Below are 26252 nucleotides of genomic sequence, written 5' to 3'. Positions count from 1 at the left end.
CTGGGACCCAGAGGCGAAGATATAGAGTCGAAGAGACCAAGAGACCAATGGCCAGCCCATCGTTGTTGACTTTTCATTGTCAATTAAAATCAAATAAATTTATTTGCTGCTTGACATTCGCCTTGGCACTTTCGATCCTCCGTTTTTGTTTGGCATGCAAGTGCATTGAGCTGATTGCTCTGACCTTCTTCGGAGGAGATTTGATATACCCAAATATATAAAAAATCAGAGATCACTTGGCTTTGCCCTGGTTGGCCACCGATTCCATGGCCTTCTTCACCGTCTCCGGATCGCCTAGGAACTTCAGGGTGTTCAGAGGCTTGAGATTCTCATCCAGTTCGTAGACAAAGGGAATGCCGGTGGGCAGATTGAGGTTCATGATGTCCTTATCGGAAATGCACTCCAAGTGCTTGACCACGCCCCTTAGGCTGTTGCCGTGGGCGGCCACCAGGATGCGCATTCCCTCCTTGATCTGGGGCACAATCACCTCATTCCAGTAGGGCAAAGTGCGCTCGATGGTAAGCTTGAGAGACTCCGTCTTGGGGAACTCCTCCGGTTTGAGTTGGTCCTTGTACCGCGGGTCCTCCACAATGCAGGCGTAGTACTCGTGATCCTTTTCCATGGGCGGCGGCGGGGTGTCGAAGCTGCGCCTCCAGATCTGGACCTTCTCCTCGCCGAACTTCTTGGCGGTCTCGGCCTTGTTTAGTCCAGTCAGTCCGCCGTAGTGGCGTTCGTTGAGGCGCCAGGTGAAGCACACCGGGATCTTCTTGTGCTCGCTAGACTTCAGGACGGCCGTGAGTGTGTCTTGGGCTCTGGACAGTACCGAGGTGTGGGCCACATCGAACTTCATTTTGGCATTTTTGAGCGCGGTGCCGGCAGCACAGGCCTCCTGCTGCCCCTTCTCAGAGAGCTTGGCATCAAACCATCCGCAAAAGAGGTTCTTCTGGTTCCACTCGGACTCCCCATGTCGCACCATCACGATCCTGTACTTTCCCTGCTTCTCGGATTGCTTTCCGCCGGAGGATGCCTTTGAGTACGGGCAACGGCGTCTCAGCATTTGGCCACACCACGAGTTCCTGGCCAGAGCCAACATCTTGGGACACTTGGAATTTGGAAAGATGAGAAAGTCTAGATTGTGTTCATTTCGAAGGTGTTTTTCAACTGAACGGAGGAGTTGAACATTTGACAGTTGAAGGAACCAAATGTAACAAGCATACCTTGACTTTTGAGAGGATACAGCAATTGATTCTAACTTTCCTACATTTTATTTTATTATTTTCCTAATCCCAGACTCTTTTTTAAAGGTCAAATATACATTTATTTATAATACACCTACATTTTAAAGAATATTTTTTATTCATGAGATTTAGTTCTTTCGCTCAACTTCTAATAATGGTTGCTTAGCCAGCTTTATAGTAGTGTTGTCAATGAATCTGAGGTCCTTGAACAAAAAGCTTGTGCTCAGCTTATAGTTTCGCAATATCTTAGCCAGAGTCATTTTTGCAGATATCAGTGACAATTTATAGCCTAAGTGGGAAGAATTAATATTAACTAAAGAATTTTATAAGGAATAACACTCACCTAAACAGGTTTTCTTTCCCTTAGAAAATGGTAAGTATCCATAAGGATGCCTCTCTCGCCTGTTTTCGGCAAGAAAGTTATCAGGATTGAAGGTCTCAGCATTGGGACCCCAAACATCCTTATTCCGATGAGTGTGAAAAATGTCTATCATCAGAGTCACGCCCTTGGGAATGTGGAACCCGTTGGAAAGGCGAATGTCCTCGGAAGTTTGCCTTATCAACAGTGGAACTGCAGGTATCAAGCGCATCGTTTCATGCAGAACTTGATCCAAGTACACCAATTTCTCCAAATCTCCATGGTTTACATCGAATTCTCCTTCTTCAGGAAACACTTCTGTCAGCTCTTCAAAAACGTTATCCTGGATTTTTGGAAACATTGCCAAAAGGCTAAGCACATTGTTGACCGTGATTGACAAGGTGTCAGATGCGGCAAATATAATATTAGAAAATTCGCCCATAACGTCGTCATAAGAAAGATCACCCTTCCTCACAAGATATAGAATACGATCAATTAAAGCAGGTTCCAAACTGGTTTCTGAGCTGTTGCTCAGCTTATTGTCAATTATCTGAAAAGTATTGGTTTATAAAAATGCTCAAAACAGTTCAATCTCTGGATAATACGTCTTTGATAAATGCATTTGCCTGGGCTGTGGCCTCCAGCCTTGTTTTTTCAAAGCCACTCAGCTTTCCAATGAACTTGTTCCGTAGCCATGGCATCACAACTCCAATAGGTATAAGCTCATTAAGGCTGTGAAGATTATATAAGTTATTCATCTTTTTAAAATGGGGAATGTCTTACGACTTGTAGTTCTGCATCAGATTCCCGTTGTTGTAGTTTGCCTGGTTCTTCACATCACTTCCCATTGTTATTTCTTAAATTGTGAAACTTGTAAAAGAACAGACCCTTTCATCGATTTTACTCACGAGCGGCTATTTTAAATGACCAATTATTTAGTTCCGGCAGCAAGTTTTTCTCTCCTTGACCTACGAATCCTTCTAGAGAAGTCAACAAGGAATTCGATTCATTGTTTAAAATGGGTACAAAACTAAGAATTGCATTAATTTTGAATGATGGGCTCAACAGTTTTCGTCGTTCATGCCAATAAGGATCTATTTAAAATATTATAGATGGGAAATTTTACATTTTTTTTTGAAAATTTTACACTTACCCCTCAATGTTAGAAGTCCTGATCCAACACAAGATGATATGGCTTTGTCTACGACCGAGCTCCTATCGGTGCAATGGGGGGACATTAAAATGTCCTCGACGATCTTCGGTTCGCAGGTTACCAAAACAGGCGTTATACCAATCCAGGTCATTCCGGTTTTTCCATATCTCTCGAAGAATGTTGTACGCGAGCCTATATTACCTGTTGATACGTTTTCTTATAAGTTTCATCAAGGATTTTTTAAAAATGCACAACTTACGTTTGAGACGAAGGTACTCGGTGGCAAGACCGATGAGGGGAAGTCCCATTGGTCCAGGCACCTTTAGCATCATTGTGTAGAATCTGCGTCGACTCCATAGAAAATATATCCACAGAAGGATAGCAGCACCCTTTAAAAATTGCAACGTGAGCATTTCAACCATTCACTATACTGAAATGCGATGAAGTAAGTAATCTAGAACTCGAACGAGCTTTATATATGATCCAAAATCGTATATTTATTAGGATATATCTGTTTTTACCTCAACCCTTGGGTAATGCCCATTTTGACTATTAAGCTATAAGCTTTTGATGGAGCTGTTTTCATAAATTAAATAATGATAAACATTCTGATGCGTAACTTTCAAAAAATGTTAAGGAGCTGTAATTTAATGTACTTTTCTTTTAACTCCATAATGAGATCATAATGTAAATTCAGTAACAGAACAAAGAAAAAAATTCTAAAAAATCAATAATGTGCACTAATTTAGAAGGTGAAATCATTTTTATTGGTATAAAGACAAGGATTTTAAGTTATTTAAAATATAGCAAGAGAATAGTAAGACTTTCCATACCCATCCCATATATTTTTAAGATCTACTTATAAGTCCGTCGTTTAAAAGCGAGCCGTGGTGCCTTTACTAAGTTTATGACCATGTTGTCAACAAAGTCCAGGTCCTCATAGCGAAAAGATGTGCTAAGTTCGTAGTTCATTAGTATTTTGACCAATGCTAGTTTAATAGACATCAGTCCGTATCGCCAGCCTAAATAAGTAAGAAGAAATGATTATGATAATGTAATTTACTTATAGGAAGGCCGACTTACCTATGCAGTTTCTCCTCCCTTTTGAAAAGGGCATAAATGCGTATGGATGCATTTTGGAAATTTTGTCTGGCAGGAAGTTATCTGGGTTAAACTTGTTTGCTTCGGGGCCCCAGACATCCGGGTTGCGATGCATACTGAATATGTCGACGGTAATCGTAACTCCTTTAGGGATGAGAACTCCATTCGAAAGTTGCAAGTCCTCTATCGTATCCCTCGTGATGAGAGGAACGGGTGTTATGACCCGCATCGACTCATTCAGCACACGATCCAAGTAAACCAACTGTTGGAGATCCTCATAGGTTAGTTCCAAGTCTTCGGTCGTTGGGAGTAGTTCCTTAATCTCATTGAAGACCTTCTCCTGGATGTCGGGAAACATGGCCAGTAGAATGAGGGTATGATATACCGTATGAGCGCTTGTCTCGAAGGCAGTCACAACAATAATACTACATTCGGACATCAGCCCACTATAGGAAATTTCGTCTTTCTCATAAAGCTCGATTGCCCTGTGTATAACAGTGTTCACCTCAGGATCCCAATTGTACGTACTTACTGACTTTGTTTTAAGCTTTTTGTTAATTATCTGGAATGGAAAAGTTTGTAAATGGTAATATTTGATCGGCAGTCTAGACTCACTTTGTCCATTACACTCCCAATTGTGGATAAGGCTCTTTTCACCTTCTTTTCAAGTCCAAACAGCTTGAGAAAAATTGTATTTTGCAAAAAAGGCATCAATACACTGAGTGTGGTAATATTTAGGACCCTAAAAAGAATACATTTATTTATTCTGTCACAGTATAACCATTACGGCCTTCCTTACGACTGAAAGCTTTCCAGTATTGTGTCATTTTTGTAGTTTTCGTCCTCCTTAACATCGGTTCCCAAAGTGGTTTCTGTGGAGAATAACAGCTGGGATCGATTGAAATGATGTTAATAGCTGATTTACTTACGAGTAGACGTTCTAAAAGACCATCTGATTAGATCCGGGAGGACATCTACTTCTCCCTGACCTACAAAAGACTCAAATAAGCTCACCAGCGACCTTGTTTCGTCATTGAAAATTGGAAGGAAACTGAGCAATACATTGTGTTTAAATGCGGGATTCAGCTGCTTTCGACGCTCAGCCCACTGAGTTCCTGTAAAGTTCCATCAAAAAAATAAGAAAGAACAAGTATAGTGGCGCCAAAAATACAGTGCCTTGAAGTGTTATTAGTCCAGGTCCCACAGCATCAGCTATCGCATTGGTTGCATGCGGACTCCTGTTAGTGCACGAAGATGATGTAAGGACATCCTCGGCAATTTTTGGATCCCTTGTCAACACAACTGGCATTGTACCCATCCAGGTCAAAAAAGTGGAACCGTACTTGTTCATATACTTTCTTCGTATACTTATTTTACCTGCCGATAAAGGAGTTTTTTATATACTTCCTACCTGATTACCTTTTTTATAATCGGACTAACGTCTATAGAAGATGAAATATTCCGCTGCGATTCCGATAATGGGGAGTCCCCAGCTTCCTGGCAACTGTAGCGACAGCAAATATAATTTTCGCCGACTCCACAGAAAACGAATCCAAAGAAGGATACCCGCCGCGATTAGCAAGTGCACCGAAATCATATTATCCGAACTTTATACTTCTAAGCTGGGTGAGAATAAATATCTATCTCAGGTGATTACTGCAATTGCGCGAGTAAAATCTAGCTTTTATATACTAATGCTCCCCAAATTTTGCTAGAAACATATTTATGGCTATAACCTCTACTGACTAATTAGTCTGATACGAGTTTACCTTTCAACTTTCAAATGCTCTTGCACTTCCATTTAAACTGGCACCTTTTAAGGCTATTAGGTTTGGAACTTCACCAACAAAGAAATACATGTTTTTAAGTACTTATTAAAAATAGATATATTTATTATTTTTTTTCAAACAAACAAATATAAAACAGTTTCATCAAGGAAAATTCTGATAAACATTTTAAAGTTTAAGGGTCTTACAGAAATATGCATGACCTGACTATGATTCGTTCAGGTCAGTCTAAGTCCGTCTTTGAAATTCTATTCCTGGTTGCTGAGCCAGCACCATGCCTATGTTGTCAACGAAATCGAGATCCTCATATCGAAAGGATGTGCTTACTTTGTAGTTCCTGAGAATCTTGGCCAAGGCGAGCTTAGAAGACATAATTCCATACTGCCAACCTAAGAAATATTACCGAAAAAGATGAAGAGATTGTTTTCCGTAATAGACTACTGGACTTACCTATGCAATTTCGTTTTCCCTTCGTAAAGGGAATATAGGCGTAAGGATGCCTATCGCGAACATTGTCTGGTAGGAAGTTATCTGGATTAAACTTTTCAGCATCCGGTCCCCAAAATTCCTTGTTGCGGTGAGTACTGAATATACAGATTCCAATTGAGACTCCTTTGGGTATGACAACCCCATTCGACAGCCGGAAGTCCTGAATGGTCTCCCTCGGTGCAAGCGGAATGGATGGAATAAGTCGCAGGGACTCATTCAAGACGCGCTCCAAGTAAACCATTTTTCGTATATCCTCGTACGTTACTTCGAACTCCCCGGCGTTGGGAAAGATATCTTTGAGCTCTTCATAGACCGTATCCTGGTACTCGGGGAACATGGCCAGCAGTGTGAGAGTATGGCAAACCGTAAGACCACTTGTCTCGAAGGCCGCCGCAACCATAAGAAAACATTCCGCCCGCACCTGATCAAGGGGCATTTCTCCCTTACGATAGAGATCGATGGACCTGTTGATCACAGATTTAAATTCAGCCCCTGCACCACTTTCTGGCTCTGAGTTAAGCTTATTATCAATGATCTAAAGGAAGGGCTTTAATATAGTAGTTTTAAGCAGAGAGACCAAACTCACTTTGCTTATCACGTTGTTAATATTGGACGCATGTAACGTTTTCTTCGCTTCAACTCCGACCAGCTTGGATATTATTTTGTTACGGGTAATCGATACAATAACATCCAGTGTAAATAACTTCAAAAGCCTGTAAAATTAAAAAAATTATGGATATCAGTGTACAACTGTAAGGGTTATCGACTCCTTACGACTCATAGCTTTTCATAACTGTATCGTTCTGAAAGGCTTCTTCTTGCTGCACATCAGTTCCCACTGTGGTCTCTGTAAACAAAAATTGTGGTTCAACAAAATCATAATACTCATATGATCATTTTGCTTACGAGTGGCCACTCTAAACGACCATCTGATTATATCATGGAGGATCTTTTTTTCGCCTTGGCCGACGTACGAGTCTAGAACGGTCATTAACGTGTTCACCTCGGCGTTGAAAATGGGAAGGAAGCTGGTCAAATTACTATGCTTGAATGTGGGATTCATCTGCTTGCGACGTTCCATCCACCTTTGAGCTAAATACCACATTTGAAATCAATTTTGCTGAAAGTATAGCACATTTTCCAGTACCTTCCATTGAAAACAATCCATGGCCGACGCTGACAGCAAACGGAGCTGTCACTTGGGAACTCCTATTGAGGCATTCCGAAGACAAAAGGACCTCCTTGGCAATATTTGGATCCCGTGTTATTACAATTGGCTTTGGACCCAGCCAGGCCAGAAATGTTGAGCCGTACTGGTCCATGTACTTAATTCGAAGTCTCATCCTCACTGTGGTTAAAACGATTTTGATTATGTCATTGATAACTTATATTACAATTTTAGAATTCACTTTTATGGAAGACAACGTAGTTCAGGGCAGAGCCGAGAATGGGCAGTCCCATGGGTCCTGGCAGCTTCATTAGCAGCATGTAAAGCCTGCGTCGATTCCATAGGAAATATATCCAAAAAAATAATCCAACTGTTAAGAGTACTTCAAACGTTAGCATGGTAAATGCTATATTCTAAGCTTCTGTGAACAAACACCCTGGAGTAATTCTAAACACTGATTTGGTTTCGCAGTTTTAACACAGCCTTTTATAGAAAATTATAAGTCTTTAAAGTACAATTGCTTCTGTGGTTAAATAAGTAAGTATGATGTACTTAGATGTACTTAGTTACTAAAGTTCACCTTAATCTACTCTAAACACTATTCGACTTTGTTCTGCTTGTACGCATTTAAAAAGATGTTTTGATTGGGTCAAGAGCCAGACGACTAAATGGAACTGCGGTTAAGTAACTTCCGGGAATTTAGAGGGAACCCTCCGAAAACTTGGAGCTCCCTCAATCGTCGTACGATCCATCATCCGTATTGGGTGAAAAAGCAATTAAGCCCAAATCGCGTCAACCGCTTACGAGTCTAAGGCTAAGCTTACCGGGCTAAGCCCAAAAAATCCGAAAATCCATAGACAAGAAGCTGCTCTACCGCAACAGGTAAATCACTATCGAAGTGCGAGCGGGGCAATTAAAGTCACGAAAAATGTCAGCGGCGATAAATTATTTTTTAAGTGCGTTCCCCGAAAAGTTGTCAAAAAGTGTTAGAAATTTTCACCGCAAGCTGGGAGGCATAGAGCGAGCACCAAGGTGTCTCAAGGTGTGGCAGGCTGCCCACGAACATGGTCACGGCACACGCAAGCCCCATAGATATTCAGGGGGGGGGCTTTACCATGGGGATCCAGACTTTGGTAAGACGTCTGATAGCCGCGCGATAAGCAACATTACCGTACAATTTTCAATTAACACGCAGGGGAAATTCGAGGGGGGAGCGGTGATAAATTCCTCGAAGTCTCGACCCTGGCGCTTGCAGGCACAAACTGTTCGCCGGAGCCCCAACAAATTGTCTAATCTAATGCCCCGCTCGGAGCCCAGAGGAACCCAGAGGAGGACATGGTCGTGGTCCTCCAGCCGGGTCGGAACTGATCTATGGTAGCCGTTAGTGTCGTCGGCAGTGAAAAGTTGTCGACCTGCACTGGCGAAATATAGTAAATAGAAAATGCAAAGAAAAAAAGGGGAAATCCAGGCAAATAATCGACAAACGTCCAACAAGCCAACTGGCCGTGGTAGACAATTTATCATCTGGACTTGGGCTTCGGTTTCGCCTCCAGTCCGGTGGCCGTAAAAGCATCTTTATGGCTGCTTCTGTGCTCTGGACCCTCTGGCCACAGGTTCTACTGTATAGCTGGGATACTTGGGAGCCGCTTGCCGGGCACAAATCTTTAATTTTATGTTCTAGCTCCACTTTGCCCGCTCGCAATGACATGTTTTCGTTTTCGTTTGGGGTTTGGCCGCTGTTTTATGCTTCTTCAAATGATTTACTTGGCAGATATTTTTGCAATTTTCCAAGTTATTGGGTTAGATATATTTTACATAATTTAAAAAAAGTTGTTAAACTTTATTCATTCTTAAGAAACTCTTCTTGTCGGTATATGAAAATGGTTTATTGTTTTTATTGCAGACCATTTATGCTTTCGGTAATCAAACTATAAAAAGAACTGAAACACATTTTGTTGAGTACATAGACCTCTAGTTCTATGCATTGTTCAAATAATAACCTTGTTATTGTCTAAACGACTGCTGTTATAAATGCAGGGAGTCGTTATATGCAAATCACCTAATTAAAACTTTATCATGTAATATATAAAAATAATAAGCCTTTCACACTCGCATGACGTTTCTCAGATGTTATTTTTAATATTTTTCAGGTCACAGTTCACGAGCAAATAGTAAAAGATAACTTTCAATGCACTTTCCAGCGGCATCCTCGAACTTAATCAACTTTTTAATTTTCCTTGAGCAAACAAATGAAAAGCAAAAAGTGTCTTACCATTTTTCCTATTAGCTGCGGCGCTTTCATCATTTTCAGGAGGCGCGTGAGGAGTTCAAAGGTGGCCCAAATGACATCCGTACATCGCCAGTGGCCGGCCGAAAATAATGCTGCTTCTCCACTGGAACTCCACTGAGCTGTGGCTACTGCACAGCTGGAACTGCAACTGCAACTACAACTGCCTCTGCAATCGAGATGGAGATGAAGATGCATCTGGTGAGCACACACGTCCGCTGGCCATGAACTTTGCTCGCCTAACCCCTTCCTGCCATTGGATGTTGCATTTGGGGATTGGACCTGCGGCAATTTGAGCACCTGGCGGGCCTCATGTGTGCACTTTCAGATATCATTTTCCGTTTTCCGCAGCGCCGCGAATCGAAGTCCATTTGCGTAAATTGAAAATGAAGCGGAAAAAGGATTCAAACACCTGCAAAATTACAGAAGAGAAAAAGTTGGCAGCGAATTATTTCACATGTAAGTCATGTATGGGGCTAGTCCGCTCCCATGAGTTTCGCCCCTGAGACTTTGTGGGTGTGTGAAATAGGGCTAAGCTCTTGCTATCCCAGATGCGTGCCGGTTCAGGTCCTAACTTCCGAGATCCGAGGTACCCACCCACCCAACGAGCTACGTGGACATGGACATGCATGCGATTTCATTTTGATAATAATGGCACAGCCAGATAATTATAATGATCGTGATCACAATCACCGATGGGGGAGATGACTAAGCAATTTACCGTTTCTAAGACGGGTATGGATTTCTGAGGCCAGACCCCGGGCACATCTTCAATGAAATTTCAGGTCAATTGTCTTGCGGCGGCTGCGTTTGGGTTTGGGTGTTTGAGTCTTGCGGTCTGGGATCCTAACTCCAGACCCGAACCTGGGACCCACAGCCAGAACCAGACTTAGACCGCAGCCAGTTCTTGCCCAGTTCAATTGGTTTTTTTTTTTGTTTTTCGCATTTTCGTGCTTGCGAGAATCCGCAGCATCTGAAGATCCAATGCCCCGAACTCTCCTCACCAGCGAGCCCAGAAGACCTGCCTGCGTAGGCGCTTTCACAGATTAATTGAAGTCATAAGCAATTGTAAACTTATCGCTTTTCGGTCTGCCGATCCATCCACCAACTGGATAATTCTATAATATTTTCTCTGCGGTTTCTTCGCATTTCGCATGGGGCGCAGTCTGGCTTTATCGATTTGCAGTTTGAAAATTGTCGGTGGTGTTGGCGTTTGGTTAATTTGTTGCTATGTTTGATTGTGGCACACTTTGCGCAATTATTTGATTGCGTTTCTATTAAGTCCCGATACAGTTCAAGAGGTCAACAATCAGAAGCTCCTCCATTGGCTGCGTTTATTTCGCTAGGTGGCGAGGGTAAGTTCATAGAATCGATAAGTGCACGGGTGTTCTTGGTCTTCCTTCCATACACAGTTTGTGTAAGTTTTGTAAGAACAATTTTTTCTTTTTTTCGTTCTAAAAAATCAGTTTTTTGGTCGGCTTAGTTCGAAATAAAATCAGAATAACGAATGTCATACCCCGTTGAGCTCGTTCTTTAATTTCCAATCCATTTTCGCCATAAGAATTCAGTTTTTTGGCTGCCATAACAAAAATATAAGTCAGAATGAGGAATGTCATACCCCGTTGACCTCGTTGTTTAATTTTCAATCGATTTGCATTCTAACCTGAAAACTTTTAATTTTTGCCATTTTTCGCAAAAAAGTGCGTCATCCCTAAAAAAATTGAGAAAATTGGTCAAAAAATAAATTTTCCTAAAAGTGATAAGGATCGTTAGCATATTTAGCAAGCTGCTCAAAACAGTCGGTCTTTTAGCTGTACGCCTTGATTTGTCTGAACTACGATGAAAAAACCGAAGAAAAATGTCAAATTTTTGACAAAATTCTGAATTTTGTATTTTTGACAAAAACGTTAACCCTTTTTTCGCCATAAAAATTCCGTTTTTTGGCTGCCATAACAAAAATATAAGTCAGAATGAGGAATGTCATACCCCGTTGAGCTCGTTGTTTAATTTTCAATCGATTTGCATTCTAACCTGAAAACTTTTAATTTTTGCCATTTTTCGCAAAAAAGTGCGTCATCCCTAAAAAAATTGAGAAAATTGGTCAAAAAATAAATTTTCCTAAAAGTGATAAGGATCGTTAGCATATTTAGCAAGCTGCTCAAAACAGTCGGTCTTTTAGCTGTACGCCTTGATTTGTCTGAACTACGATGAAAAAACCGAAGAAAAATGTCGAATTTTTGACAAAATTCTGAATTTTGTATTTTTGACAAAAACGTTAACCCTTTTTTCGCCATAAAAATTCAGTTTTTTGGCTGCCGTAACAAAAATATAAGTCAGAATGAGGAATGCCATACCTCGTTGAGCTCGTTATTTAATTTCCTATCGATTGGCATTCTAACCTGAAAATGTTTAATTTTTGTTATTTTTCACAAAAAAGTGATGTCACCCCTACAAAAATTGAGAATATTGGTCAAAAAATTAATTTTCCTAGAAGTGATAAGGATCGTTAGCATATTTAGCAAGCTGCTCAAAACAGTCGGTCTTTTAGCTGTACGCCTTGATTTGGCTGAACTACGATGAAAAAAGCGATGAAAAATGTCACACTTTTGACAAAAATCTGAATTTTGTATTTTTGACAAAAATTTTAATCATTTTTTCGTTATAAAAATTCAGTTTTTTGGCTGCCATAACAAAAATATAAGTCAGAATGAGGAATGTCATACCCCGTTGAGCTCGTTCTTTAATTTCCAATCGATTTGCACTCTAACCTAAAAATGTTTAATTTTTGCCATTTTTCGCAAAAAAGTGATGTCACCCCTACAAAAATTGAGAAAATTGGTCAAAAAATAAATTTTCCTAAAAGTGATAAGGACCGTTAGCATATTTAGCAGGCTGCTCAAAACAGTCGGTCTTTTAGCTGTACGCCTTGATTTGGCTGAATTACGGTGGAAAACCCGAAGAAAAATGTCACACTTTTGACAAAAATCTGAATTTTGTATTTTTGACAAAAATTTTAATCATTTTTTCGCTATAAAAATTCAGTTTTTTGGCTGCCATAACAAAAATATAAGTCAGAATGAGGAATGTCATACCCCGTTGACCTCGTTGTTTAATTTTCAATCGATTTGCATTCTAACCTGAAAACTTTTAATTTTTGCCATTTTTCGCAAAAAAGTGTGTCATCCCTAAAAAAATTGAGAAAATTGGTCAAAAAATAAATTTTCCTAAAAGTGATAAGGATCGTTAGCATATTTAGCAAGCTGCTCAAAACAGTCGGTCTTTTAGCTGTACGCCTTGATTTGCCTGAACTACGATGAAAAAACCGAAGAAAAATGTCGAATTTTTGACAAAATTCTGAATTTTGTATTTTTGACAAAAACGTTAACCCTTTTTTCGCCATAAAAATTCCGTTTTTTGGCTGCCATAACAAAAATATAAGTCAGAATGAGGAATGTCATACCCCGTTGAGCTCGTTGTTTAATTTTCAATCGATTTGCATTCTAACCTGAAAACTTTTAATTTTTGCCATTTTTCGCAAAAAAGTGCGTCATCCCTAAAAAAATTGAGAAAATTGGTCAAAAAATAAATTTTCCTAAAAGTGATAAGGATCGTTAGCATATTTAGCAAGCTGCTCAAAACAGTCGGTCTTTTAGCTGTACGCCTTGATTTGTCTGAACTACGATGAAAAAACCGAAGAAAAATGTCGAATTTTTGACAAAATTCTGAATTTTGTATTTTTGACAAAAACGTTAACCCTTTTTTCGCCATAAAAATTCAGTTTTTTGGCTGCCGTAACAAAAATATAAGTCAGAATGAGGAATGCCATACCTCGTTGAGCTCGTTATTTAATTTCCTATCGATTGGCATTCTAACCTGAAAATGTTTAATTTTTGTTATTTTTCACAAAAAAGTGATGTCACCCCTACAAAAATTGAGAATATTGGTCAAAAAATTAATTTTCCTAAAAGTGATAAGGATCGTTAGCATATTTAGCAAGCTGCTCAAAACAGTCGGTCTTTTAGCTGTACGCCTTGATTTGGCTGAACTACGATGAAAAAAGCGATGAAAAATGTCACACTTTTGACAAAAATCTGAATTTTGTATTTTTGACAAAAATTTTAATCATTTTTTCGTTATAAAAATTCAGTTTTTTGGCTGCCATAACAAAAATATAAGTCAGAATGAGGAATGTCATACCCCGTTGAGCTCGTTCTTTAATTTCCAATCGATTTGCACTCTAACCTAAAAATGTTTAATTTTTGCCATTTTTCGCAAAAAAGTGATGTCACCCCTACAAAAATTGAGAAAATTGGTCAAAAAATAAATTTTCCTAAAAGTGATAAGGACCGTTAGCATATTTAGCAGGCTGCTCAAAACAGTCGGTCTTTTAGCTGTACGCCTTGATTTGGCTGAACTACGGTGGAAAACCCGAAGAAAAATGTCACACTTTTGACAAAAATCTGAATTTTGTATTTTTGACAAAAATTTTAATCATTTTTTCGCTATAAAAATTCAGTTTTTTGGCTGCCATAACAAAAATATAATTCAGAATGAGGAATGTCACACCCCGTTGAGCTCGTTGTTCAATTTCCAATCGATTTGCATTCTAACCTAAAAATGTTTAATTTTTGCCATTTTTCACAAAAAAGTGATGTCACCCCTGTCTCTCATTTTTGGAAATAATATGTTTTTATACTAACAATTTGAATGTATGTGTACAAAAATGTACATTTCTCTTTTGGGGATGAGTTAAATTTTTTAGATGTTGCAAAGGATGCGGGTTATTAAGCTCGAGTCAATACCGCAAATCTGTCACTTAGAGGCTGTTACCCATCCGCCCTGACAACCAGCAACTTCGTCAAACAATGGCAGTAATAAAGTTTGGGAGGCAGCCCATCCGTGACAATGGAGGCAGCGCCAAAAGGCAGCAATTACGAGGCGCGTCAGGACGAAAGGATAAAAGCCGGATGCTCGAATATGGGTAATAAACGCGCCAAGGCAAGATGATACACTTATCCGCCGCCACACGCATCCGCACGATGAGTTAAATGGCAAATGCTAATGGAAATATGACAAGGAAGCCGCGCTCCATCCTTCAGGCAGGCACATATGCAAATGGCATGCCGAATGTGTGGGAACATCCTTCTGATTTCAGTGGTTACGGAAGCTGTGCGGCAGTTAAACATGGCGTCTTGCGATTTTATTGCCGCCTCGAAAGTTTGCTTACGCTTTGTGGCATAAATGAGCCCAGTGGGGTATACATATAGAGCAGAACTGGCGCGGAGGCAAGGCGAATTGAAATTCATGGAGCAAACCCCCAATCTGGGAGCTTGGAGCGTGCCCGCAGCGTTAATCTGAATCGGAGTACATATGGGCTTATATGGTTATGGCCTAAGCCAAAAACCCCATCCCGAAATCTAACATATGTTTGCTTGTTCACTCGTGTTGTGGCAGCTAAATTGCAGACAAACAATTAAAATGTTTATGCGGCTCAAATTGAAAATTAATTGCTGCTTTTCTGGTTCCTGCTCCTTCTGCGGTTTTAATTAATTTTTTTGTTTGCCAAAATTACGCACATGTGTAAATTATGGAAATCTTGGCTAGTCAGTCTTGACTTGAAGTACAGCTGTACTACAGATTTCTCTCAGTCAGCAGAGAAAATCATTAGCAGATTGATAAATGGATTTTCGCCGCAAATTTGACAAATTTGCTAATCAAACAGGACGAAACAGCCAGGACATCTTTCACTTGGACTCTCTGCCGTTCGACAGTTGAAAGGTGTTTTTAATTACTCCGAGTAGTTGACAAAGGAACAATTAAGGTTCAACGGGGACAGCTCGGGGAGCTCAGGACAGCATTTAGCCAAATGGAAAAGTGCAAATATTGTCAGAGTCTCCAGGACGAATCCTGAGGAGAAGGGTGAGTGTGAGAGAGTGAATGTAACCCACACAGGACCCAGAGCAGAACATCATTAGTGCCCCCAAGATGGTAGATGGTAGATGGTAGGGGTTGCTACGCCCGACTCTTCGTCCTTCAAAGATAAACTCGAAGACGGAGTCGCTCTTTTGGGCTTTGTATTTAAGGAAATTGACATTTCTGGCAAACGGATACCCAAACGGCTGGCGCAATGCAAACAGCCAGGCGAAGCGAGATTTTCTAAAACTAAAATAATTTGCTAATATTTGCACAGCAACGGCGCAAAGTTGAGACACAGTGCGCCACATCATTAATTATTATGGGCCCAAGCTGCGAGGTTTCTTGGGAGTGGATGAAGCTCCTCGGATTCGACTGCCTGGCAGTTCTGTCTTCAAAAGGTTGTTAATTGATAGGAATTCTCGCCGTGGAATTTCGCAATTTTAAATTTTTCACTGGTCGCCGATTTCTATGTTGTTTGAACGGTAATGCTGAGCGATTCCAGTTATTATTGATTGATGAAGAAACCAGGCTGTAGTAATGGGTCAACAAGTGTTTAGATGAAAATGGTATATCATTTATAAATGCTTTAAGGAACTTTGAACTAAATAAAAAAAATTTGAAGTCCACAATCTATTCATTACCACAAAGTTAATTTAAAACAAGGAAGAACGCTATAGTCGAGTACCTCGACTATCAGATACCCGTTACTCAAAAGGAAATGGAGATATGCAAGCAGCAAAGCGAGATTAAAATGCGCCACCTACCGGCGGTAGACAGATTTAAGCGTTATGGGCGTTAGAGTGGGCGTGGAAAATTTATTTTTGGATCAATCGATAGGTATTGACGACACCAATACATTTCAAAATTTCTTATTTTAAAATTTCTTATCTAGCATGCAAATTGTGGGCGTCACAGGTTTTCGCGGTTTGTGGGCGTTTTAGTGGGCGTGGCAAACTTTTTTTTAGGTCAATCGATAGGTATTGTTGAGAACAATACATTTCAGTTAAAATTTTCTATCTAGCATCAAAACTGTAGGAGTTACAGTTTTGGGCGGTTTGTGGGCGTTAGAGTGGGCGTGGCAGTCTACTGAAACAAACTTGCGCTGCGTAAGAAGCTCAGGAATCTGTACGCCAAATCTCAATAGCCTAGCTCTCATAGTTTCCGAGATCTCAGCGTTCATCCGGACAGACAGACGGACAGACGGACAGACGGACAGACGGACATGGCTAGATCGACTCGGCTAGTGATCCTGATCAAGAATATATATACTTTATGGGGTCGGAAACGCTTCCTTCTGCCTGTTACATACTTTCCGACGAATCTAGTATACCCTTTTACTCTACGAGTAACGGGTATAAATAGTTCCATAGTATCCATAGTTGTAAGTTTTTTTTTAATTCATTCTGTTTGACTCATATAAAAATGGAAAGTCACTTTAATACTTATAAAAAAAATCTAAAGATAAAAAATAGTGGTTTTTATGAACGTCTCAAAATACAATTTCTAGAAAAATACAAACCCAATTTTAGAATCTCAAAAAACTAAAAATTTCCCTTTTCCATCATCCATAAATTCTACAAAACGTTTCCATAAACTGAGTTAACAGTCTGTAAACCAACAGCCAGCTCTTGCTGTTAGATAGGCCAACTGGAAAACTACCCACTGAATTGAAATGACGGGTCGCAATAAGAAACGTTCTTAACGAAACTCGATTCCACTCAAAGCGGACTCACTCAAACGGTTGGCCACGCCCCCTTTGAGCAACTCAGGGAATTTATACTTTTTGAGAGCGGAGCAGAGCTCTTTTTTATTTGTTAATCAAATACTGGGCCCCCGAACTCCCCCCTCCAATTTGCCACCGCTTGAGCGAGATGGCAGATAGGCGTTTTCTGGGGTGGGGGGGTGAAAATTGGAAAATTTGTAAGGGAAACCGGCGAAACAAGAGAATTTCCCAGTTGGCGACCACAAAGGCAGCAGTAAAGTGGAGCGCACGCGGCATCCAAAAAGCATCGATGGCATCTCACGGATACGGCTGAATTTTCCACTTTTAAACGTTCCTCTTGAATTTAGTGCGGCTTATCTGGCCGATTTCTTGGTCGCTTATCACTGTTTGGATTGTTAATTTTTAGTGCTGCTCGATTCGGTTTGGTCGCTACAAAATGTTTTATTTTCCGGGAATCCTTATCAGCAGAGCGTATTAAAATTGACTATAAAGTATAGTTGAGAACAAATATGGAGAGTGACCTAATCGAGAACGAGATAATTCCGAACCAGCGACTGATTTCGATTGAGAAATTCAAATCTTATTATTTTTAGCTTGCCCCCGAAAACCTCTAATCGGGGCAATTATTAAATAGCTGTTTTGCCAATAAAGTAACGAACCTCTCACCCTTCTCACCCTTTAAACCCGAGATCCTTGAACTCGAATAACCAAGATGCTGCCTCATCAAAAGATGCTTAGTTCCCCTTTTTATCATCAACAATATTTGGGTGCAAAATACCCGAAAAAAATTAATTTTTCTTAAAGAGTTCTTCAGAGGCCAGAAAAAAGGGAAAGGAGAGGGTAAAAAGTGGGTAAAGGGATGATGCTGAGGAGGGGTTCATAGGGCGATCTTCGGCAGATCAAAGATGCTCGGCCTTTTAGCGTTGACTCTTTTAAAAGGAGGAAAATCAAGAAGTGTGTTCACTTCTCTCCTTTTTTTAGGGTAAAAAGTTCAACTTTCTTTATTAATTGATGCTGACATGGGGCGGGGTTCAGAGGTGACAAGCGGTTTTGGTCCAGTTAAACAACTGAACTTCTGGCATCTGATGGACATTTGACCGTTAGAACTAGACCAAAAGCTAGATCTCCATGGGAAATTTATGATAACAGAACTGTTCACAGGAAAAATCAGATCACCTTTATTTGTCTGAAATAAAATTAAACTGGGAGGGAAAATTTTCAACATCCCTTTTTTAATTTTATGTGGTCATCCTGTACATCGAAAACAAGCTCTGCATCATAACAGCAAAAATAAAACCGACTTTTTCGCCAAATCACAGGCAGAACATAAAAATCGAATTAGTCCCGGCGACACATCAAATTGAAAATGATAATTAATGATACTGGCCACGGAACAGTATTCGTAACTATGAAATTTTCGCATTCCGCTTTTCTATTTCCCCGGACATCGAAAAAATGGGTGAAAAAAGCGGACGCATACAATTCAAAAATCAAACGGAAATTAACGAAAAATCCGTTGAAAATGTGCCAAAAATAATTGTCAAGCGTAACGTGGTGAGAGGAGGAAGTTTTCGGGAGGGGGAAATTGCGAGGGGAGGTAGCGCGGTTTTTGCATATGCCTTTTCATGGAAAATCACACCCCGAAGAAAATCTCCTGGCTCGGAAACTGGGTGTGTGTGTGTGTGCAGTAACCTTTGACCCAGTTCCTTGGGCTCTGCAAATATTTTTGCTTACCTTTTGCATATGCATGAGCCGGCGTCTTGATTTCCATTCCTTTGAACACTTCAGCAGCACTGAAAGCAAACAAATTTGTTTTCCCTCGCGAAGGGAATAAAGAAAAGCCGCGTGGCATCACTTTTTTGTTCTTATCCCTGAGTTGACTTTATTATATTCATAAATATTTATTGACAGCTCGGAGCGTAATCCGCTGTATACAATGGACTGCTTTGGATTTGTTTTGTTCGATTGCAGGCCAAGGAGATTTTTGCCAAATTTTCATTAAGATTATGCTACATTTTTGGCACCTTTAAAAAGGTTCTGAATCTAAAGATTCATGCATTTTACCAGCATGAATAGAAGAAATTGGATTTGTTGTTGATCGAAACTGGGTGAAATAGATGGTGAAATCCCGCCAAAATTTCTTGATACGAATCACCCACCAATTTACTTTACTTCAGATAGCTAGAGCTCTAAGATCAACGAAGGAAAAATGTATCACACTATAATAAAGTCCAAAACTCCAAACTAATTGAGGAATGCCCATTGAATGTCCATTTGATAAGCCCCATAAAATCTTTATAAAAGTCAGGAACCCTAGAAATGTCTTCCTCCCTCTCAAACTCCTTCAATCTGCAGCTAATTGAATCCTGGCAAGTATCTGATGGAAAGGCAGCTGCCTCGAATGCGAAACATACGACTATCTCAAGTCCCCGAAGATATTACGATACGATTGTCATGGCCATAAATGCTGTCACGCAAATAAGCTGTACGGCAGCGCAATTTGCGATTTCAGTTTTATGGATTTCTAATGAAAAATCACATCAGCGAGCGATCTTCCTTGGGACACACCTGGACAAATAGTCGAGCAACCCTTCGGCTCGGACAAGACTGACCCCGATGACCCCGCAACGGTTTCTGCATTTGCATACATCATTTTGAGGAGTTTTGTTCCGTTTTTTTTGGGTGCATGATTTGTATAATTTTCCTCAAAAGAAAAACTCGAATTTTTTGGGATAAAAAGAACGGAATTTTTAATGAAATTTCCAGCACTCTCAGGGGTTTTATCAAAAAAAGGACAAGCTACCGTGCTTAGTGAACCATTTGATTCTTATTATTCCCCTGCGATACTCTACTTAATTAATATTACAATACCATTTTGCGAATTCGGATCCTTGGAAAACATCCTCATATTGTTGTGATTGACATTTCGCTGGCACTTCAATCAAAATTCCATTATTATTTCGTGTGTGTTTTTTAATTGTGTTTGACAAAGTTGCGAAACAAGATGTTAACCCCGGGGGTTGACTGGCGATGGGAGGCAGGGATGCAGCAGCATCTTGAGAAAAGATCAGAGCAGCTGCCCTTGTGGCAGTGAGATCATGGATAACTGACATTTGACCAGTGGTCAGATGGGTTGCCAAAGGGTTGACTAGCTCAAAGTTCGCAGCAAGATTACGAAAAAGGGTTAGACCCTAATGATGCTCGATTTTAGGGATGCTGAAAATCGAATGGAAAATGCTCAGCCACTAAATTAAAGCCTAATGAAAACTTCTAGCGCAAAGTATCAAATATCTTTTTGCAATTTCAATTGAGTTGAGCAATCCCATAGCATTTTTTAATTGCCTCTGGCGGGTTAAAATCATCTCAAATTGGGTTATAAAATTACAATTGCGGCTGGCGAACAAGAGGTCGCAAAAAAATGGGCTTACTAATGCTTGCGGTTTTGATTTCAAAGGATGCTCGCCAAAGGGATGCCCCGAAGTCACCGAAATTGATACAGATCCTGGGCCAGGATCTCCCGCCAAGGGGTTGCAACTGTGGCAACGAGTTGAGGTTGAGTTGCGACAATTGCCGAGTTTCTCTGTTTGTTTGGTTTCTTTTTTTTCGACCCGAGTATGATATCGCATTACCCAGCTGATTGCAATCTGTTAACCCGTATTTGTCAGCCTCCGGGCAATCAAAATCAAAGTCGTCGGAAGAGGGGGAAGTGCCGCGTGCCCTTCTCAGCTCAGGTATTATCTAATTACCGCATTAGCCGCATCAGCATCGACTTCTGATGGCAGACATCTGCCGTGGGTGTGCTCCGAATAGGAAATAGTTTAAAGCCCTGGACAGCCAGTGATGATGTCTTTGTCTCGGCCAGAAGGTGTTGCCCATTGTTGGGCAAGGTGACACACCTACCCAAGGACCATTGTCCCTGGTTTCTCTGTCTTTTAAGGTGATTTACGGGCTGACGAAAGGCCCGGAGGCCACCTCCCTCGCAGGTCCAGTGTTTGTCTGGCTACCAAAATAATTGACCATATTTATGGACATTTTAGCCTTTTATGTCTTCATGTCGGCACACTTCCCTTTGGTCATTCAGAACTCATTCATGGCCCATTCGGGGACAACTATTTTAGTCTAGTTTTTCCATTCCAGCCTCCCATGCCGCGTGCTAAATGCCTAAGCAATTGTTTTAGGCCGTGTTTTTGTGGCACCCGAACTTCCTTCCTTCCGTAAGCAATTTCATGGTCATTTTGTGGGCGTTCTAACTGGGAAACCATTGTCTTCAGACCCAGCAGATGTGTGAGAAACTGGGCACAAAAAGGTATGTATTAATTTTGGGGAAGAGGGTTTCCAAGATTTACGATGCCCAGTAGTGGCCAAGGCAACCCAACTATTTCGGCACTATTTTACATAAATATTTACATGAGCCGAACCTTTGCTCTAGCCCCAACCCTAACCCTAGTTCACCATCTCAGCTTGACCCCTCTCAATACCCCCAGTATTCTTTTATGAATTCGTTTGACAAAAACACGAGAAGCAACTCTGCTTTCGCAAGCAGTCGTATTAAAATGTCAGGCGGACAAACGTGTCAGCCCCCGGTGGCAAATGTCAATACAAGGGGTCCAGTTCCCCAGTTCCGTCAATTATTTTATTATGATTCTCCTCTGGTTTTTTTCCCTTTTTTTTTTGTTTTATTGTTTCCCCCAGCTCAAGTTACCCAGCTCATTTGTTTGTCATTTGCCGACTTCGAGTCTGCCGGCTAATTGTGGCTGCTTTTTGCTTAATGCATTTTGATTTTGCAACTGCAAAACAGCAGAGGCAGAAGTTCGTGATCTGTGGCAATCGCTTGACATTTACAAGGCGGCGGACTTTTGTTTTTAATTAGAAGACTTGAAGTTGGAGTAGGAGTAGGAGTAGGAGTCGAACTCTGGCTGGGTGGTCTCTGCTCTGCTCGGCGGCTGATTATCGACGCGGTGGCTTAGATCTTTGCCGTCGATTAAGCTGCTTAATGCCATTAACATGATTAAGAGGCAGTCCCCCATTTGGGGGGCACTACACTCCAGACCACTCCACTCCACATGATGTCTCCGCATTGTGGAAAACCCATTGAGTGGGCAAGTTATGAGCCATCGCATCCATTCACAGCTTCCAGCACAGGAGTTCCGATCGGCTAATTGAGCAATTGAACTCTGATCGCCGGACTCCATGCGATTGTGTCTTTAATTCATAATCAAATGATGGAAAACGGAACTACTTTCGGTTCGGTTTTTTGAACTATCCCGTTTGGCGGGCTCTTCTTAGGGGTGAGTGCTTTCGGGTCGGTCGGTGTCAAAGGTCAAAATGGACGAAAACTTCTCATGGGTCAGCTCGGGGCTTAAAAATAAATCAGGAACCAACTCGATTTCGGACATGGAAAAACGGGTTTTACTACCAATTTCTGCTAGGTTTTCTTCAACCATGACCTTTGAACTTAGCCCAAAAATCCAGAACGGGCCAATATTTCCAGTCTTTTCTACAATAATTTCTATGTACAGATATGCGCTCTGTGGGAAAGGTTCTTAAACTTAGCCAGCTGCTTGCCGCATTTCAGACAAAACTTTTATCAAAAGAACGCTAAAGATAACGGCGGCCCGAAACTTATTTACACTTAGCGGCAACGTTTTTGTTTGGCATTCCGAATATGTATCTCAGAGATAGTGCAAGATCTGTAAGATGCCATTCGGATTGCAGCTGAATCTAATTTTATGAATGAACAGACTTAGTCGAGGTTACGAAGGAAGTGCGAGTATGCGTAATGCAGTAACAAGTCAACAACTAAACTGAAACTAATGAATAGAATGGCTCTCGGGACGGGACAAACATAGTTTATCTAGGGGTAAATATTTACCAAGATAACAATGATGAGTACATTGCATCTGGGTCGGGTCGTTCTCGAGATAGTTTTTCTCCCAGAGCAGATCTGCAGGTGTGGGAACCAAGAACCTCTGGCAGTAGCCCAGATCTCCTAGTTTTCGGAAGGTGGGCAGAGCGGAAGTCTGGGGTCCGATAAGAGTGTGGTTCCGATGTGGAAACATCTGTGGCTTCGCTTTGCATATCCCACCTCCATACGCCCTATGCAAATGTCCATTCGACACATCCGGGATCGCTTAAGTTCCGTGATATACGATTTCTTTCAGCTCAGCCGGTAAATTACCTTCCTGGCACCCTCTAATCGAGGGCCATTTGGGGATTGAGTGACCACTTGGGCCGATCTGCGACAGAAACAGAAGCTCAACTTCACCGGAACCCTGACACCCAACACTTGGGCACAATCACCCTCGTTTTTCCTGAAACATAAATTGCCGAAACCCAATAATTCTCACCGTTGACTTTGATTGCTCCTTGCGGTTTCCAATTTCCAGGAGGAATCGAATGGGGTTGAGGGTAAGGGTTGTTCTTGCTGCCCAATAATATTTAATAACAATTGATATAAATATTGAAAGTATTATTGAGTCATAATACGGACTCCTTCGCCCTTTGGTTGGACATGAAATTTGAGTTGGCTCTGGCATTTTTGATCCCTTGTAATCTCATCGGGCTTATCTGGGAAGTCGGCTCGTAAATAACATTCGAACTGCTCAATTTTCAGTGTTATTCTGTTCGGCGATAAAGGCTTATCGCAGGGGAAGAATTATAACTGGAGCAGGGCGAGAAGATAGTCCAGCCTCAAGTTTCAGATCACAGCTCGTAAAAATCGTAAATAAATCAGCAGAAGCGATAGAAAAGGATTTTTTAAGTTTCCTTTTCAAGATATTTCCCTCCAGTCCAATTAAAATAGTTTAGCTTCGCCCCACACTCATTTACATGAGCCCACATCCTGTATCGTTTCTCACGGAAATCTTTCAGAATTTGTTCCATTTTTTCCTGCTCGTTTTTTCCACATCCACCGCAGTGTAACAAATTCCAATAGGCTTCAGAAATGCACGTTGTGCCCCCAACTTCTGGTTAAATATTTGGAGAATCAGCCTCAGTCATAAATTGTAATCTTCCACGGGCGAGTTGCCGTTAAAGATCCTGTCACAGTGCATGTCACTTAAGGGTCTGTTATTGTTTTTTTAATACTTGTCCAGATGTTACTATAAGGTTGCAGTTGATTTCGACGGGGCAACCGATGGAGTCCCATGTGTCAATGATTTTTCCCGTATTTAAATGCTGTCGCTCTTCGGTTTTTTCTCACACTACGGTTTTCGTGTAGCTAATTTGTGATTTCTGGTGTTTTCGGTATTGGATTTGTTTTACGCTTGCCTTGGAAAACTATTTTCCGGCTATTGATTTCCATCGAGTGGTTGGATGACACAAAAGTGCTGGGATGATTTATTGACATGTTTACCGTTCCAAAGGGGGGAATACTTACTATTACATTACGGTTTGATGCCAGTTTTATCCTGGGAAAATACCACCATACACCTGTTTATCCAATGAATATCCTGTGGATATCCTGTTCAACCTGTAGGCACATCCGACATCCTTGGTTGCATTTAGGACTTCTACCAGGAAATCGGACTGCTCCAAAATCACGTAAATATTGTACAAAATATTATTTACTTACCGCTTTCACACAGCCAAGGAAAAACACTGAGGAAATCCTGATCGCCGGCTTTCCCAAGGATATTCAACTACACGAAAACAAAGCGGGAAATCCGAATTTTCCACAGTAATCCCATTCCCGTGTTTTTCAGTGCGCCTGCGCACAGGCCTCGGTGCAATGAGCGTAATTTGAAGACCGCGAGAAAAGCGACTTGGTTTTCCAATTAGATTTTCCCACACAATGGAGCATAGGGGCATCGCCACCGGGGAAATTAGTCTCTTTATGCTTAATTAGGATCGCGTATTGGGTTTCCAGGAAGTGCTCCAAGAAAATTGCGGCAGCCAGTTGACAGTTGATCTCTGATCTACCTGGGCACAAGCTGCGGTTTCGCTTTGTTTGCCGTTTAATTGCACTTGCAACTGCACCAGACCCATAAAATCTCAACCGCAGGGTCCAAAACAATCCGAGTCAAGTGTTTCTGCACGCAAACGAAAAGATCCGAAGGACTTCTACCTGCTTTTCAGGGCGCAGGCGCGACGGACTCGGTTTCGATTTCATTCCAGCTGCCGTTGTGTGGACACAGGACGAGGTCAGGAAAAAGTACGATGACAAGGAGGGGGAGTGGAAAGCGGACATGGCTGGTGGACATCACTTTTGGCAGTCGTTCTGCGGTCTAGCGGACATGTGTCCAAATTTGTGCTGTGTCAGTGCAGGCGGATATATCGAGGACAAGAGCCCGCTTGCGACACACTTGAGGTCGTTGTGCCCACAAAAAGGGTTGGAGGGGTTAAACCAAATATTAGTTAGTTCCTGCAGTATTTACATAAACATAAAGTAAACAGCTATCTTGCGTCATATCATACTATCGGATAAATAAAAGGTGAAGGTTTTAATCAGAAAAGATCCTGGGAATTATTTTAACAGATCAAGAATATTGCACTTATGTTGTGCTATTTGTTACTATTTATATACATACCAACCTATAAAAAAAATTAAAATAAATAAAACTTTAATTTTTAATTGTCCTATAATATCAACAATTATACTAAAAAATATTAAATTGGCTTTAAAAATAAAAATAATATTTGTTGTAGGTATTGACCATTATTTCGATCGGTTTACTATAAAAAATTCAAGAGATAAAAAAAATTAATTTTAAAACTTTTTAGGTCATATATTTTTGTTGGTTCATTATAAAAGAAGAATCGGAAGAAGAAAATCTTAACGAGTTGCAGCATCTGCGGTTGGGGTTGAGACTTCTGGCATGTGTCTGGATCGTCTTGATTGCCTCGTTTGCTGTTTAATCGCTGTTGACGGGCATAAATTTCGATCCATCCTTGGAGACCCCTCCTACCCTCCACCTTCCCATCTAGTGACACCCCTTTTCAGTCGATTTGTTTAGTAAACAAGCGGATTAGGCCCTCCAGAGAAATACGAGAACGCCCCAAGTTGGAAGCCAGCGAAGTGTTGCCCTGATTTG

The 26252-nt window shown here is 41.0% G+C and overlaps 3 protein-coding genes across 4 annotated transcripts; all 3 read right to left on the bottom strand.

Annotated features, from left to right (window-relative positions):
* Positions 1 to 83: 83 nt before the first annotated feature.
* Positions 84 to 1194, bottom strand: Pglym87 (Phosphoglyceromutase 87). Its single transcript, XM_017084433.4, has one exon. It carries the CDS (start codon positions 1091 to 1093, stop codon positions 233 to 235), a length of 861 nt encoding a protein of 286 aa, XP_016939922.4. The 5' UTR covers positions 1094 to 1194; the 3' UTR covers positions 84 to 232.
* A 161-nt stretch (positions 1195 to 1355) lies between these two features.
* On the bottom strand, positions 1356 to 5493 carry LOC108017397 (uncharacterized). The gene is made up of 14 exons (XM_036817939.3): positions 5291 to 5493; positions 5027 to 5227; positions 4780 to 4965; positions 4650 to 4722; positions 4466 to 4592; positions 3833 to 4412; positions 3609 to 3771; positions 3009 to 3172; positions 2750 to 2950; positions 2505 to 2690; positions 2380 to 2452; positions 2202 to 2328; positions 1582 to 2146; positions 1356 to 1527 (listed from the first exon to the last, which is right to left on the bottom strand). The coding sequence occupies exons 1-14, from the start codon at positions 5445 to 5447 to the stop codon at positions 1367 to 1369; spliced, it is 2964 nt and encodes a 987-aa protein (XP_036673834.3). The 5' UTR covers positions 5448 to 5493; the 3' UTR covers positions 1356 to 1366.
* Positions 5494 to 5801: 308 nt separating this feature from the next.
* LOC108019259 (probable cytochrome P450 313a3) lies at positions 5802 to 9958 on the bottom strand. Of its 2 annotated transcripts, none has more exons than XM_070996065.1 (7): positions 9567 to 9958; positions 7274 to 7474; positions 7033 to 7218; positions 6901 to 6973; positions 6713 to 6839; positions 6088 to 6661; positions 5802 to 6026 (listed from the first exon to the last, which is right to left on the bottom strand). In XM_070996065.1, exons 2-7 carry the CDS (start codon positions 7467 to 7469, stop codon positions 5866 to 5868), a joined length of 1317 nt encoding a protein of 438 aa, XP_070852166.1. In that variant the 5' UTR covers positions 7470 to 7474; positions 9567 to 9958; the 3' UTR covers positions 5802 to 5865. The 2 variants fall into 2 exon arrangements, with proteins under 2 accessions (XP_070852166.1, XP_016942548.4); XM_017087059.4 differs by lacking the exon at positions 9567 to 9958 and adding an exon at positions 7536 to 7707.
* Between the last annotated feature and the right edge of the window lie 16294 nt (positions 9959 to 26252).

This window comes from Drosophila suzukii, chromosome 3 (genome assembly GCF_043229965.1).
Source record: "Drosophila suzukii chromosome 3, CBGP_Dsuzu_IsoJpt1.0, whole genome shotgun sequence".
Classification (NCBI taxonomy): Eukaryota; Metazoa; Arthropoda; class Insecta; order Diptera; family Drosophilidae; genus Drosophila; species Drosophila suzukii.
Note: the sequence above shows the minus strand (reverse complement) of the source record. Positions and strands in the feature narration are given on the sequence as shown.

Bases quoted from the DNA above. Each gene is read 5' to 3' on its own strand.
- LOC108017397 (XM_036817939.3), bottom strand. From the start codon at position 5,447: ATGATTTCGGTGCACTTGCTAATCGCGGCGGGTATCCTTCTTTGGATT. The intron at 2,951-3,008 runs GTAAGTTGTGCA...ACGTATCAACAG, and splicing joins CGAGTACCTTCGTCTCAAAC to GTAATATAGGCTCGCGTACA. The intron at 2,147-2,201 runs GTATTATCCAGA...AATACTTTTCAG, and splicing joins CAAATGCATTTATCAAAGAC to ATAATTGACAATAAGCTGAG.
- LOC108019259 (XM_017087059.4), bottom strand. From the start codon at position 7,692: ATGCTAACGTTTGAAGTACTCTTAACAGTTGGATTATTTTTTTGGATA. The intron at 6,974-7,032 runs GTAAGCAAAATG...TTTTGTTTACAG, and splicing joins GTCGTTTAGAGTGGCCACTC to AGACCACAGTGGGAACTGAT. The intron at 6,027-6,087 runs GTAAGTCCAGTA...AATATTTCTTAG, and splicing joins GGGAAAACGAAATTGCATAG to GTTGGCAGTATGGAATTATG.
- Pglym87 (XM_017084433.4), bottom strand. From the start codon at position 1,093: ATGTTGGCTCTGGCCAGGAACTCGTGGTGTGGCCAAATGCTGAGACGC.